Consider the following 16,519-nt stretch of genomic DNA (forward strand, 5'->3'; position numbering starts at 1 on the left):
TTGTTTAAGCAATTTCTTTGCTTAATGGGCGTAGATAAATTTTTACACCTTTTTTAGAAAAAGGTGTGAGAGCTGTTGTGTTGCCCGCATTTGAATGACAGAAGGGATTCAGTTGCAAATCATACTTGTCACTTCAGTAAATGCGTGTTTAATATAAAGTGTGTTAATCTAAATACCAAAGCAATTCTTAGTCTGTAACGTGTGAACTGAAGCGATTTCTGATGATTACTGCTTTGCTCTAGACCTTTGAAATACCATCGAGACTCGGTTACCAGGGGATGGGTTATTGAAGATAACTGCTGTGCTGTGCTCGAGGTGATGTATGGCTGAGGGTATCAGCCCCCTCCCTAGCTGCAGGGCAGGGTTCTTCTCTTTACCACCATGTGACCTGGCACGCCTGCACAGCAAATAGCTTTCTTTTCCAAAGGTAAATACCACAGTTGTTTTTTTCCCAGTATGTGTGAGGAAGTGTATGGTTTTGCTTTCTCTAGATTTCTCTTTTGCATTCCTTGCAATTACCGTCATTCCTTTTATATAGTTAGTTCGAGTGTTCATGCTTTTCCAGTATTCTGTTGAGTTTTTCAGACTGGTAGGATCTGAGATGACTGTATTGCTGCTTAGTGAAGAACTTCTGTTTTTAGAGGAAGCAATCTGTGGTGAGAATTTAATGATGCTTTCTAACTATAATAATAACGAAGACAGGAAAGTTCTGCGTAAATATCCTTTGCTTTTGACAACAGGGATTTCTTGACCTATAAATTTTAGCAGGAGATTAAGAAAAAAGCTAATTAAATTTTGTACTCATTAGACCTAGATTCCACAGATGCCAGTAAAACAATGTAATGAACTTTAGCGCTGTAGTTCTGGAAAGTGTGTGTTAAGTGTGGACAAGGGTTTTTTGTGTATGTAAAGTGAATTTTCACATGTTGTTTCGTAGTTTGCAAATTATGTAATTTGACTTCTTTTCACTGCTTTACTTTTAATGTTTACCATTCAGCAGGCGTTTTTCTGTAATGTTCATTTAATGCTTTAATCTGTATTTGTTTGTTTAATTGCATGCACCTATATGATATAAGAACATCCAAGAACGTATGCATGTATGCTGCTCATGAGTTACATGCATCCTGAAACTCATCACACTTGAAAATTAGGTACTGTTGTGGCTGAAAGGAAATACTTTGCCACTTTCAGTCTTTGGACTTCTGTTAATTCCTTCTTCTTTCCATCCAAAGAATGAGCACATGTCGATGGTGTACACCTAGTGGTTCTGATACCACTGAGTTCCTGAAGAGCTATGCTTCTAAATGGTTGTCCCCGGAAGATCTTGAAGGATCCAATGATGATCTCTGTTACTGCCTGGAGTGTGTGGTTGAATACCACAAAGCAAGGGAAAAATTGCCAAGGTTGCATGAGGTAATTAAGAGACTTGGCTCCTGCCCATTCCTGAGCAGGAGGACTCAGAACTGAAGGAAAACTTCAGAAGAGGCTTCGGTGGTCCAGCCTCAGTGTAGGGGGGAGTTTTGTGCAGGGGTTGTGTTTTATTGGTGTTCGGGAATAGGGTACGTTGCTTTTTAACTGTCTGCTTTTTTTATATTGAGTTGTAAAGAGCCGATCGTAAAACAAGGGGACCCTCTTGTTTTGCATGTATTCAAATTAGCAAGAACTAAATCAGTAGTGGGAAGTTGCTGACTAGACATTATAGCTTGAACTTTATTCATGCTGTGATGATTTGACATCTGAAAAAAAGAACACCTGCCAAACAAACTAAGAGCTCTATTTCTTTAATATATTTTCTTCCTTCCTCTGGCTTCTGTTCAGCTTTGGGGTTGTTCCTTTTTGTTTGCTTTCATTTCTCATTTGTAGTTTTCTACTATGCTTGAATTTCAGAGATCTGATCTTGCAAGCCTGTGAGATTGTGCAATTAAAAATAATCAAAAAAGTTAAAAAACTCTTCATTTTATTATAAGCCTTTTATAATTCTCCCTCATTAGTATCCAATTTTGTATTTTGGAAAACTTACTTTTTCTTATGTGTACATGTATGTAAAGTGAATATTTGTAGCTAGTTGATCATAATACAGATGTCTAAAAGGTTGCTCTTTAAATTAGTCAGCTAGATTTCTCTGGAGGGCCATCCCATCTGAGTATAGATTGGAAATAAGTGGAGTGACTCAACTGCTGAAGGTTTCTTTCTGTGTCTATTAACTGTAGGAAATAACCTTGGTTTCTAATGGAGGTTTGGAGCAGTTACTTTAGATGAGTAATGTTATGTGAGCCGAATCCCCTACAAATATTCAGCAAGTTGATTGGTCTGTTTGCGTTGTTTACATTCACTCCCTTCCACTAACGCATTGCAAAATATGTGAGAAGGCAGGATTTTAAAATTGCTTTTCCCATCTTCCTAAACATGATCATTTTCTCTATCGTGCACTTCTTTATATTGGCCAGTGGAACAAAGTTTTGTGACTAACCTATGGCCTGAAATAATTATTGAAATGCCTTATGAATATTTAACAGAATTATAAAAATGCTTCTGTTTTGAATGCCACTTTTTAAAAAATTACTTCATAATCTTAACTCTGAAGTGAGAGTTTTTTGATTTGCACAATCTGAATGCCATGTCAAAACTTTATTGTTTCACACCACGCTTGGAAAGAAATTTTTCAAAATGAAATTGTGAATTTTGAAAGTCTCGTTAAGGTTTCTGCATGTGATAATAAATGTCCTTAATGGCTTTCTTCACAAATGCACTTTGATGAGTTGTTTTTCCCCACTGAATAGGTCTTGTGGGAGTTGGAAACCTCCCGTCTTGTTGCCCACATTGAGAAATCCATGCAACAAGAAGCTGGAGAAGATGATGAGTTGTTTATAGTGGATGATAATGGAGAGACACAGCTGTCTGGTTATGTGGGCCCGGATTTTGAGAATAACCTGCGAGTGCCCCTCCTAGAAGTACTGAAATATCCATATCTGCTGCTGCATGAGAAAGTCAGTACGTATCTTAGAGTGTACAGTTAGAAGGGAATGGTATTGTTTCTACTGAAGGGGCTGCAAATAACAAATAGTAGTTAAAACAAAGTATCAGGGTATGTGTATATATAATATTTATTTTGACACTAAATAGTTTGTTTTGTGAGCATATAAATTAGTCCTTACTATAACTGTGTTTGTCCTTTCAGGTGAGCTGTGTGTAGAAGTGCTCTGTAGAATGGAACAAAGTCACAGCTCCTTTCAGGTCTTTGAGAAATATCCAGGAATTTATCTCTTTTTGGTACACCCGAATGAGGTGGTAAGCTACTTTTTCTGTTCCACTAAAACTTAGTTTTAAATAGCATCAGAACAGATTCTTATTTTTCATGACAAGAATATGAAAACAGTAGCGTTCAGAATTTTAAGTGTTTGATTTTTTTGTATTTTTCTTTAACAGTGTATTATAAATGAGATTTCAGTAGGAATATCGTTACTCTTGCTGAAGGAGAGAAGACTCTTCTTTTGCAGTAACTTCTAGAATCGCTTTACTGTTTGCATTCAGTCAGCAGAAGTTACAGATGTTCAACCAAACTGTAAATTTACGCCCTATAGTCACAAATGGAATTCTTCTCAAGTGGGCCGGGGTTTTTAATTTAGTGTATTAATACCCTTCTCCTTCCCTGTTCTTTCTCTATCCCTAGAAGCTTTCACATTTTAGTAATATTCTGAACCTTAAAAATTGAAAAAGTGAGAATAGTGTAGTTACTTGCAAGAAGAGATGCTCAGCAGTGTACTTCCTCTGAAATGCCCTTTGATTGTAACTGAATTTTGTCATCACAAGGAGGCAATATTGTATTTTAATGGATTTGTGTATTCTGTGGTGGGAAAACTCAAAACCCTGCAAGTTTTTTTTTTTTTTGCCTGTGTCTGAATCCATGTGGGATATTTTAATACTGAACAGTCAGAGATCAAAAGTTCATTTGAAAGTGTAAACAGGAGAGCTCCATTCTTTATGATATTTAGAACTGTGAACTGATCTTAGTATCATTCATGCTAGTGTACAGAGCAGAGACTGCTCCATTTTTGAATCCAATCTCTTAGGAAAGTAACAAAAAGAGAAATTGTGGAATACTGGAAGTGTCTAGGTTGAAAGGCTTTGCAATTGCAGTTGTTACCAACACTTTTTTTTTTTGTTTGTTTTTGTTTTTGCTGTTTAAAAGGATTTGAGAGATTACAAAAAAGACCGGAGGTTCTCAAAGCGGTCCAGACGTTGTCTGAGTACCTACTTTTCTGCATTGTTTTGAAAATGATGTATTATCCTGCTAGAAGGCTGTTCCTTGAAACTACACGTACACATCCTAGAAGTGAAACTGGTATCAGTAATAGGGAAGAGTACTAGAAAATAGCGATAGTACAGAAAACTTGGGGACATGCACTCTGCTACAATTGGGAGGGCCTGTTGGATAGTGAATCCCGGTTTCATGCGCCATGTTAATACCAAAGGGAGATTGAGTGCTTTCTTTGCATGATCTGAGAAAAGTCCCTGTGTGGTGTGTTTATCTGTGTCAAGAGAATTTGGATGTGTAACTCTCAAAGGAGTATTGAATTGTAACTCAAGTGGGCTATTTGTTTGTATCAGGAGAGTGTGAGTTCATACCATTGTTTTCCCATCTCATTTGATGCAGCTTTGGAGAGTCAGGTTACATTCGCTGCGGCTGGTGGGCAGGTTGTGGCTGTACCGTTTCCAAGAATGGCTTACTTAAACACCAATGTGGAGTACAAAATTTCAAGTTGTCCTAAGAAACAGTAAAAGATTTGATAGTATTGTACTTCACACTTGCTGAAACTCTAAAGTTTTCTCAGTAGGTCAGAGAATGATTCCACTAAGGCAAGAAATGACAAGCGTCCAGTGCTGACAGCACAACTTAGCATCTGTTGTTACAGTATACGATTATCTAAGTGGTAAATATTGGTCAATTACGTTTAAACAGTGTAAAGTAAGAACAAAACCAAATGCTATCCCTTTGTCACATGAATCCCAAGGAGTTTTATTTGTATATATTACCCTGAATTTTAACTTCTTTGTTACCAACATCTTCTCATAGGTACAGTAAGCCTGTTTCTAAGGTTATTTTGGAAAAAGACTCACTCTTACTTGCAATTATGAGGCCTTACTTTAGTAAAAATTTGTCCCACTTGTAGTAGCAGTGATTCCTAATCTTACAGCATTGTGATTTATTTGTTCTTTTTATTGATATATAATTTTTTTGCTTTAATCCTTAGATTCGTCGATGGGCCATCCTGACAGCAAGGAACTTGGGGAAGGTTGACAGGGATGATTACTATGACTTACAGGAAGTGCTGACTTGCCTTTTTAAAGTTATTGAGTTGGGGCTTTTTGAGAGTCCAGATATTTACATCTCTTCAATGTTTGAAAAGGGTAGACTCATCCTTCTGCCATCTCATTTGTATGATACTGCCAACTACAAGAACTATTGGCTAGGTGAGCATTTATGATCAGAAATGAATTTGTACGTGTAGTCTCTCTCATCTTGTAAGCACTTCTTTCAAGTCAGAGCTCTACTATTTCATAGGTGCTGTTTATTTTGGGGCATGTCAGATAGGAAAGTTGAAGGTTCCACAACTGCAGTGGTGAGTTAGTGTTTAGTTAGTTTCATATTGCTGCTAATCTCTTTAGTCAAGTGTTAAGCTGGTAATGGCATTTGGAAAATGATCGTTGATTTGGTGAAAATTACAACAAATTTTTGCAAATATACGGACAGGTTACTTTTTTTTTTGTAGGGATCTGTATGTTGCTGACAGTGCTGGAAGAACAAGCTATGGACTCCTTGTTACTGGGCCCAGACAAACAAAATGATTTCATGCAGTCTATACTTCACACCATGGAGAAAGAAGCAGCTGGTAACTAATTTTGAACTGAGATTAAGACAGTTCATAGCCTATTTTTCATCTTTATCAAACTTCCTTGTTTAATTGAGTAAATTCTTAGTACTGTAATGCTGAGGTGATTTTAACTGAGGCTTATTTATCTTCTGGAAGATGGCCAATATTGCACAATATTTGGGCAATGCTGACAACTACTGAAAAATGACATTCAAACAAACGCTTAAAGTGGAGAAGGGATGGCAGTGCAGTGCTTTGCATAAGGCTAGCTTAGAGGTTTTGAGAGGACAAGTCTGTAATTTCTACCATATTGTTTTCATTTAACGTACATGGGAGTATGGGAATGCACATTTCGCTGTGGCATGAAGTTTGAATTTTGAGTCTTGAAATAAAGAAACACCTTCTTCTGAATTGCCACAATTTGCTTAAAATTTGACTCTTCCATCCATGTGTTTGAGGGAACCTCTTCTGCAGCTGGGAATTTAGACTTACAATTTAGACTAGTAGCCCTTGGGCCATTCTTGTAGGCTACATGCCATGACATAGCCTGGGAATGGCACATGAGCTCAAGACCAGGGCTGCCTCTTAAATGACTAGATTTTTATAAACTTAGTATGTTTATTGAGGATATGGTATTCTCTTATATGAAGAAGGAAGAACACACTTGAAGGAAAACCAATTGCTTCTAGCTTAAATTTGAAGTATAAATTGTCATAGCCATGTAAGTTGTACCCACTTCTTAGAACAGCACTGAAAAAATCAGTGTGGAAGAATCCGTTTCATAGAGTTGGGAAATGTTAGTAATAGTTATCCAAGTTCCTGTTGATTTAAGGCTGCATAAGGAGCAGTGTCTGTCTGTACAGATAAGTGAGGTTGACTTTTTTCATCCTTTTTCCGGGTTAAAAAGTATAGTTGCAACTTACTAGAATACGTATCTTTATATTAGTACTTAAGAAAAATCAATGAAAACCAACTACTTTCAACTTCAGCTTAGTCTAAGAATGTACAGGACTTTTGCATTTCAACTGTCCCCAATATTACTGTTATGTTTCAGATGATTCTACTGACCCCTTCTGGCCAGCGCTGCATTGTTTCATGGTTATTTTGGATCAGCTCGGATCTAAAGTATGGGGTCAGCTTATTGATCCTGTCCAAGCCTTTCAAACCATTATCAACAGTGTGAGCTACAACAATGAAATAAAAAATATACGCAGTAGCTTTAAGAGGTCAGTTTTATTAAGAGACTAGAACAGTTTTACGATTTTAATACCAGGTAGTGTAGTAGCTTGGTCTTGGTTTTCTTGTCAGTGCTGCCTTAACTTGCGTTGGGGGAGGGAGATGGCAAGTAAAAAAAATCGTATGTTGCCAACTTCAAGCAATGAAAGATGAAGTAGGTCCCCTAAAATTGTGAGGTTCTTCCAAAAAATACAAGCTCACTTCTTTTTGACTACTATGATGTCTGTTACACTTTTCAGGATTTTTTCCTGAATCAGGAGGGCTGCTAACTGTTCAGTGCTTATTTAGTGCTATAACCAACTTGCACTTAAGTTTAAGGAAGATTGCCATGTCTGAAACTCTTGGTAAAATTATGGGAATTCCAGAGTTTTCAGTGGATGACATAGTTTTAGATTTTATTGTAGTTCCAGGTGACAACTGATTTGAGTTTGCTTTCAGCTCATGTTAAGTCTTAAATATTTCTCAAGATTAGATTTACTTAATGGTACTGTATGGTCTTAAAAAAGTTTTATTCCTTTTCTGAATGTATTCCTCTCAGGGAAGGTAATAAAGTGAGAGTCGTGGAACTGGCCTTTAATAGCTTGCATAACATAGTGAACAGCTGAAAGGAAATGCTTTAAAACACATAGCAGGCATCAGGTAGTCTTTTAAAGGTTTTGTCTTAATATACTTATATCCTAAGATAAAATGGAGTTTTTGAATCACTTCTGAGTGACAATATTGTCAGTATTGACCAGAAAGTTAATTAGGTAAAGTGCTTGTTCAGTGCAGAAGTGGTTGATTAGTACACTGCTAGGAAGTCTAGAAACAGCTTCTATGAGAATAGAATTCTGTTACGTAAACTTGAACTCCATCTTTTGGCATGCTGTCCCTTTTAAGGATTTTTATAAGAAGCCAGGTCCCAGGACTTTAGGAACACATCCTATTTTTGAAAACTGAAACTGTGTCTAATTTTAAAAAGTTGGTGGAAACTAGTACTTGGATAACCATACCAGTTGTTTACTGTTTTCCTGTGATACATTTTTAATCAACTTTAAGTGATAATGTCTTAAATGTTCAGTATTTTTATACACACACAGTCTATGATGTTATAGATAGCTACGGATATATATATATGGAATGTTATAGCTGAGGAAGGTATATTAAAGGAGATTTTCGTCAGTTAAACAAGCTCTTTGAGTGTTGTGTTCGAATAGGTGCATACAAAGTTTATGAGTAGCCATGATTAAGCTGTATTATGTATTTATGCATAGAAAATTCGAAGAAAATGGAATTCTTCTGGGTGTTTGTTCTAGGTAGTCAAATCCATGACTGAGTAGAAAGCCCTTTTTCCTGAGGCGGTTGCTTCCCCTGCCTCTTACGAGCAGGATAGAACAAGCTCTAAAATTTTAAATATGGTATCTTCTCATAGGTATGTTTTATCACTGAGAAGTTCCAATAGTCACATGGTCAGTATCTGAAAAGTGAAATCTGTGTCTTGGCCAGTTGGCTTTCTTATAGATTAAGTTAGTTGTGTGGAGTCTGTAATGATTTGTATTTCTTTTTAGGACAAAATCTGAACCGGAGTCAGACTACAATGATGACATGGTTACTTGCAGTCAGATTGTGTATAATTATAACACAGAAAAGCCTCAAAAGGTATTAAAAAATACTTTATTTCCCTGTTCTTCGAACTCTGATCACTGAATTACACTGTCAGTTTAAACCATCTATAAAATACGGAGGGGAAGAGACTCTGTTTCTACTAGTAATGTTGTAAAGAAAAAGATATTAAATAATATATGTCACTTTTGTGTGCCTTAAATAGCAGCCAGTCTGGTCACTTCTTGTTTACCTGGTACTTTCAGGCTGTAAGAGGAAAGAAGAATGTGTTTGTGAATTAGGCAAGACGGAAACAAACATTGGTACCTCAATGAAAACTCTGAATTCAATTTCAAAGAAAAGTTGCTGATTGAGTTCTTGTATTTTGCTTTTTGTTCTCAGTATTCGAAACTAATATATTGAGTATGGAGTAATGAGGTATGCATTGATGTACTTTCAAATGTTAGACTGTGCTCCAAAATGGCACCATTTTTTTCTTGTTATAAAGCAGAAGAAACATTTGTGAGTGTGTTCTCTTGATGCGTTGCATTTATGAAATGTCTTTTAAAGACTTTAAATGTGTATTTGATTATCTGAGGTTAAATTATGTCAGCATAACACCACCTTTGGAGGGTTTCACAATGATTTTTTTGAAGGAAGTACACTTATTTCATAGGTTACATTTTAGGTAGTGAGTTCCTTATACCTGTGTTAGCTTGATCTTTACGTTTTGCATTTTTTTAATTTAGGTTTTGACTTATATTAGGATATACAAGATGCCATGATTTAATCAACATATATTTGAGAAAAAGTAACCTTTATAGCTAGAAGAAAACCTGGCAGACTGAACTGTGCAAATGTGCATAATGAGGATGATGTGTGGTGAATTTATTTTTCAGGATACTGGATGGAAGACTGCCATTTGTCCAGACTACTGCCCCAACATGTATGAAGATATGCAAAAACTGGCTAATGTGCTTCAGTCTGATATTGGCAGAGATATGCGTGTCCATCACAGCACGTTTCTGTGGTTTATCCCTTTTGTTCAGTCGCTTATGGATCTCAAGGACTTGGGTGTAGCATATATAGTAGAGGTCATTCACTACCTCTGCTCGGAAATCAAAGATATTATCAATGAAAGAATCCAGCAGTGTGACAAAATCTCAGAATTTTTTCTCCTGATCTTGGTGTCCATTATTGAACTACACAGAAATAAAAAATGCCTGCATTTGCTATGGATTAGCTCCCGAGAATGGGTAGAAGCAGTGGTGAGATGTGCTAAGCTTCCAGCTATAGCATTTACACGGTGCACTGAAAAAGCATCTGGACACTCTGTGAGAGGTTCATCAGCAGTATCTTTACAAGCTTCTAACTCTGTGCAGCACGCCTGTGTACAGTTGATACGCAGCCTTCTTAGAGAAGGCTATCAAATTGGGCAGCATGCTCTTTGCAAGCAATACCTAGACAAACTCAATTTTCTTCTGCGAGGAAATCTCTCTTTAGGTTGGCAGCTGAACATCCAGGAAACCCAGGAATTACAGACGTGTTTAAAGCAAGTTATAAGAAGTATGAAGGACAGAGCATTGAATACCCCTGTGCCTGTAGGAAGCAATGCAAACTCTACAACTTTGCCTACCGTTTCTATAAAGCAAGAGAAGAGTGCACGTGGTGATGGATGCAAGATGAGTGTACATGGCAGAGATGACCTTTGTTCACCATTTGCTGTCGTATCGAAGGAAGGCAAAGATGAAGATCATCAAGAGAGCCCTTTCCCTAGAAGAAAGAGTGCCTGGGAAGAGGAATGTAGAGATGCATCTAAAAGTTCAAGATCTTGGACATCCACAGAAGGCCTCTTGATGAATATTAAAAAGGAACCTAATGACTTGGCAACTCAGGAATATGTCTGCCCACAGAACTCTTTGGCAACAAAAGTATGTGGGAAAGTTCAGGAAAATAGGAACAATGATCTTGTGGCAGGAAGATGCGATACGGATAATCAGTGCTTTAATCCAAATGCCCAGTCTTCAGATTTCAGAAGAGGCGAAGAGCTGGAAACCGAATGTGAAGCAGGACCCATGACACCAATACGTCTGGCTGCTCAAACTCGTATTGGTTCTCCAGAACATGTTTACAGCTCGGATGTAAAGGAAAGCAGTATGTCTCCCAGTTCTTCTTCAAAGTTTAAAGTAGATGTGCATAGACTTACAAATTTGAAAAACAAGCTACAGAAAACTGAATGGCCCTCAAAGCTATCACAGCCAGTGAAGCCACGCAACTTGAAAAACTGCAGTTTAGTAACAAGTGCTTCAAAAGCAGAGGTAGAGCAACCTAAGTTTTGCACTGGCTATCTGTGTACAAGCAAAGATTGTCATAAACATCAGGGAGCGAATACTGTGTGTGAAAATGAAATCTCTCTTGATACTCCATCTTCAAGGAGTTGTGGAAGTACACAAGAGAAAAGTGTCAATAGTGCTTTTCAATCCAGACTGGTCCCCGCTAAACAGGTATCAAAAGAAACACCACTAGATTGCTCTAGCTCCTCTAAAAATGAACCCGGTAAACAGGAAAATGAAGATGACAGTATTTTGCTTTCAGGGATTAGTGACACCTTACTGAAAAAAGTATCCACTGAAGAAAAATCAAGTTCATTGTTGAAGTCTAAGAAAGATACTGACATGCAAACTTCAGACCAGGAACAGCTTAATTTAAATGACTTGGTTAAATATGACTGTAAAGGTCAAATTTCAAAGACACTTTGTATGGATAAAACTTCAGCAAATCATCATGTTCCCTCTAGCTCTGAAAACAAGAGGGATATATCCAATGCTGCTTGTCAGATCAGACCACTGTCAATGAAGAGTGAATCAAGTGACAGGTTGTTCAAGTTTTCAAAATATTTCAAGAGAGAAAACAATTCAGTGGGGAAGAAAAAGGAGGATTTTGTGAAGACGGTTTCTGGAGATAATACTTTAACAGACTCCCAGGTTGATAGAGAACTCAGTAAATTATCTTTAGCTGCGTATGCCAAAAGTGTCAATTTTCCCTTTGACTCAAGCCAAGAAAGCTCAGTACATCATAATATATGTGATATTAAAAGGAAAGTGAAAGGTGCTGTAAGATCTTCCAATAATGGCCAAAGTACCAAGTCTCCCTGTGATGCAAATTGCCTTGACAATCAAGTCATTGTAATTTCAGACTCTTCTGATGAAGAAAAAGGCGTGGCTGACAAGGAGGAAATAAAAAAAAAGAATGAAAATGTGTGTCCTGAAAAGCAGCCTTCAACTTCTAGCGGTAATTCTGATGGTGATATCAAAATAGAATCAAAGAAGCCAAGCTCTCCCTTGTCACTGGAAGACTGTGAGTCTCAGTACTTTGAATTTGAAACAGAAGTTGATGTCTTTTCGGTATGGCAAGATACGCAAGCGTATAGTACAGAAGCAACTCAAGAGTATAAACAAGATCATGTTTCAAGATTGGTTGATAGTAGTGATTCAGATGGCTTACTGAACGATCACACAAATGAATGGGGATATGATGTGGATTACGTAAGTGAAGATACCATGGAAGAAGAAGCAAACTTTATAGAAAAGCAGATAGAAAATATTTCTCATCAGAAAGAAGCTGATAATACAAAAGAAGTAACTAATTCAGCATTGCAAGAATCTATTAGTAAGGAAAATGCAAAAGATCAACTGGAGAATTTTGCAGAAAAAGGTACTGTTGCTAAAGACTTCACCCTGGACTCAAAATTGACTGAACCCAGAGCATCTACATCTAACATCTCATTAGCTTCAAAGTTGGCCCTTAAGAAAAATAGCGCGAGCCCACGGAAGAATACAGCAAAATCTAAGGTAGCAGGAACTATTCAAAGAAGTCCTAAAAAACCTCCTGTTCTTAAAACAGCACAAAATAAAAAATTACTTCAAAGTACATCAAAAAATTCTCAACCTGGCAGGTCAATGCCTGCTGTGGTTCCTCCAAGGAAAGTTCGGCAGTGTCCTGCACCAGCATCAACTGTAGAAAAACTTGGTCTGAAGAAGGCACCGCGCAAAGCATTTGAATTATCCCAGCGCTCTTTAGAGAGTCTAGCGCAATTGCGCAGCTATGGTAAAGCTGCAGGGAGAGTTGGACTGGCACCGAAACAGAAGATTAAACTAATTGCTCCTCAGAGTTTGTCTATAAAACATAATAAAAAAATGCTAGCCTGCCAAGACCGTCAGTTTTTAAGGCAGACAAGGCCCAAAAAAAGCGTCAGAGTGAAAAATCTTGCAGGAAGTTCTGATAGTAGAAACAAAGTTAGCAAAGTGGATGCAAAATCTATGAAACAAAAGCCTACAAGTTTTGATCTGGCATCTGTTGAAGGATCTGTTGAAAACCGAAGAGAGAAAAAAAGGGAAGAGACTGTTTGTCCCTCTGCCACAGAGAGAGAATTTGAAAGCCTATCTGTGGAGGAGACATGTGTCTCTAAAATGCCTAGTTCTTCAGACTCAAACAGAAAATCAGAGGATGACAGTATGATGGTTTCTCCTGTACCTATGGATTCAAGTCTCTCTTCTGCTGCACTTGTTGGAGATGATAAAGAAGAACCTTCAGGAAAAGGTTCTGTTGTCCAGCCTGAATGTGAGAAGACAACTCCAAAAGAAAATGGGTGTAAACCAGATGAAAACACTGAAGATGACGATGACCTGTTTTTAACTCAGTCAGATCCTGTGGATATGGAATTATGTTCCGAGGAGGAAAGTATTCAAGGTACTACTATAGCTAGTAAAAAAACAGAGGAAATGGATACTGCTGAAAGTGTTCAACAGAATGAATCCTCGGCTATTGTGAAATGTAAGTACAAAGACTGTATGGAAAAAGTGGAAAAACCAGGAGAGTACTGTACTAAGCATTCAGCCACCAGCTCAGAAGCAGATCACTTGTTTGCCAAACCTTCTCTCCTGCCACCTTCTAAAACAAGAAAGCCTTCCACTACCAAAATTTTTAGCTCAGCAAGTTCTTCACGGAACGCAGCCTTCAGCAAGGATCTCGAAGATGTTAAAAAGCAGCTGCCAGCTTCAAAAAGCAAAGTGAATGCAGCGAAACCGTCGGTGGTCAGGCCACCAAATGTGAAGGCTGTACCAGTAGGAAATCAAACATGCAAGTCTCCAAGTTTCAGTAATGTACTTCAACCCTGTATTTCTAATAACATTCTTCAGTCACAAAATAGACAGAACGACAATGCTTCAAATATTTCCAGAAGGCCTGGCCAAGAAGCATGTTATTCTGTCTTTCTTGGTGTGCAGCAGCATGATCATAGTATTTTTGTTAATGAAGTCCTAAAGTGGACTTACGAAATGTTTGCAAACTCCAGCCAGTTTGGACCTCCAAGTAGTCTACTGCAGTCTATAGCAGCCTCTGTTCCTGTCCAATTTCAGCGATACAATGACTATTTTAATACATTTTTCCCCTTGATGATGCTAAATGCCTTTGAAACAGTAAGTAGCTATCTGCCTCTTTGTTTTCATCAGCTCTAGTAAATTTTACCAGGAGATGAAAAAATGTTTTATGCCTTCTCTTTGTCTTCTGAAAATGTTCAGATACAGATCTGAATAGAGGAATGATTTGGGGGAAATAATCTAGACAGTTAACGTTTAATATTGGGGACTGTCAGTGTTACTCACCTCAATGAAGCCTTTTTTTTTGGGCGCGCATCCACAATAGCATGCAAAAGGAGGGAAAAAGGAGGTGCTTTCTCTTTATAGCATGTAAAACTTAAACCAGAAAGTTTTATTTAAGAAACTGAGGTCTTTCAATGACAGTGTCTGTAAAAAGAGGATAAGAACGTAATGTTCTGATTTGTGTTGAGAACTTAGTGAGAGGGTAGGTTAATCTGAGAAGTATTTTTGTCCAAACAGCTTTAGTTTAATAGTGAGAAAACACAGTGTTCCTTCAGTTGAAGTCTGTATGCTTTCAAGTTCAGTCACTGCCCCACTTCTCCCATAGAAATAAGGTAGAAAATGAAGTCAATACCAGGATAATACTGGTATTTTAAGGCAAAAATGCAGTCGGGGGAACCCACATTTGTTTTGAAGAGCTTTGTAAGCAAGCATGTTAAATGGGGGGTGGGTGGGGAGGAAGTGCTTTTGTTTGCCCTGTGTGTGTTTATATGTAATGTGTATTCATATATTAAAAAAAGAAATGGGTAAGACTCTTCGATGTCTTGTACTTGACAGTCTGTTAGCTTTCTCTTATTTCTGCTTAGTATGCTTGCCCTTTGAGTCATTATAAGCTATTCTTCTGATACACTAAACCCTTCAAAGTATTTTTATGTAGCTTTTACTTTCCAACATGCAGCTGGCACAAGAGTGGATAGAAAACCAGAGAGTAAGAGAGAGGAGTTACTACTTCTATTTACAGAACTTCTGTGCTGACTTGAATACAGCAGATTTTACAGGTAAGAGGTATGGTTGTTTTTTATAAAACCCTCGTCTAATTTTCAAGTAGACGTTGCCTTATAATGAGCTAGCACTTATAGGTAGAAATGTTTTTTATTTGCTTTAAATACAGAAAGGATCTTGAATTTGCTATTTTACAGAATGCACATAACAGAAATACGTATTTTGCAGGGAATTTGTGCCTTAAGTGTTCAGTACAAAAAGTTATTTGATTGCTGTTGGAATACTTTCCATCTTACTCATTTGGGATTTTGTTTCAGCTTCTTTTGGTAAATAAAATATTCCTTGACTTGCTATATTTTTATACTATGCTATACTGTTTTTATGCTATGTTCAGTCTTAAGAATGTAGGATGGAGTTAAAACTCTTCATAGTCTTTTGCTATAGTTCTTAATAGCTTTAAATGTTAACAGATAGGTATTACTGAAGTATACGCAATATGTTAATGATAGTACTTCTATTATGAGAAAGTAATTGTAACCATTTTCCTTTTAATGTTCTAATTTTAAAATGTATTTTGGGTAGCTCATTTTCGAGAAAGTGATTTGGCAAGGCAGCTTCATCCAAAGGAGGATGACTTAATCTTTTTGGTGGTCCAAAAGCAAAAAGACACCTTTAGGGAAGAAAGTGAGATGGAGAACCAGATAGTGAATCACGTTGGTCTTGTGACACGATTTTCTCATGCATCTGGCTATTTAACTAGTAAGTAAATGGGGTTGAAATAAAAATGGGATGATTCTTGGTACCGTAAAATGCTTCTTCGTAGATGGCTGTTGATAGTTGTAATATACCAGAGGAAATGGGATTGTTTTTCCACTGTAGCGTGTCTGATCCATGCTGGAAGCTTCGTAAAAAGCCAGGAATTGAAGCTGCAAGACCTGCTTTCCATGCATTTTTCTAGGGACTTCCTTCAATACAGATGTTAATACTCTGTGTAAGAACAGAAACTGATGATGAGTAAGTGCTCTGCATACATCTTTAGGAGCGCATTGCTGCGAGATATGAAGTGGTCTCACTGACTAAAATTTTCACTATCTCCTGGAACTGAAGTTGTGAATTACCAGGATTACCAAGTATGAAGATTAGCACCGCCTGATTAAAACAGTGATCTGAGTTGTTTTACAGAGCACTGGGTTAGGGTTGTTTTTTTTTTTTTTTTTTTTTTGGGGCAGCGGGTGGGTTGTGGGGGACGCTTGCGTTTTTTGCAAGAATTATTTGTTGGCTCCCTAATAGAAGGCAGCACCTGGTTCTGGTGAATTCTTTGAGTTACCTGTTTGAATATCTTTCAGTTAACTATTTAGATATTCTTTGAATTAACAACTTGTGTGAATTTGTTTTTTGTTTTCTCACCCCCCCCCCCCCCCCTTTAAATATGACAAAAGGAGAACAAAC

At 37.4% G+C, this 16,519-nt stretch overlaps 1 protein-coding gene across 1 annotated transcript in view; it reads left to right on the forward strand.

Moving 5' to 3' along the window:
* Nucleotides 1-1,233: 1,233 nt before the first annotated feature.
* SETX (senataxin) overlaps nucleotides 1,234-16,519 on the forward strand; it is a 29,004-nt gene continuing 13,718 nt past the window's right edge. The window contains exons 1-10 of the mRNA XM_009587614.1: nucleotides 1,234-1,413; nucleotides 2,781-2,991; nucleotides 3,179-3,288; nucleotides 5,253-5,472; nucleotides 5,772-5,891; nucleotides 6,928-7,099; nucleotides 8,657-8,747; nucleotides 9,590-14,167; nucleotides 15,027-15,126; nucleotides 15,653-15,829. Of these exons, the coding sequence (XP_009585909.1) occupies nucleotides 1,234-1,413; nucleotides 2,781-2,991; nucleotides 3,179-3,288; nucleotides 5,253-5,472; nucleotides 5,772-5,891; nucleotides 6,928-7,099; nucleotides 8,657-8,747; nucleotides 9,590-14,167; nucleotides 15,027-15,126; nucleotides 15,653-15,829 (5,959 nt within the window). The remainder of the gene's footprint in view (nucleotides 1,414-2,780; nucleotides 2,992-3,178; nucleotides 3,289-5,252; nucleotides 5,473-5,771; nucleotides 5,892-6,927; nucleotides 7,100-8,656; nucleotides 8,748-9,589; nucleotides 14,168-15,026; nucleotides 15,127-15,652; nucleotides 15,830-16,519) is intronic.

Source organism: Fulmarus glacialis, unplaced genomic scaffold (genome assembly GCF_000690835.1).
Source record: "Fulmarus glacialis isolate BGI_N327 unplaced genomic scaffold, ASM69083v1 scaffold32041, whole genome shotgun sequence".
Taxonomy (NCBI): Eukaryota; Metazoa; Chordata; class Aves; order Procellariiformes; family Procellariidae; genus Fulmarus; species Fulmarus glacialis.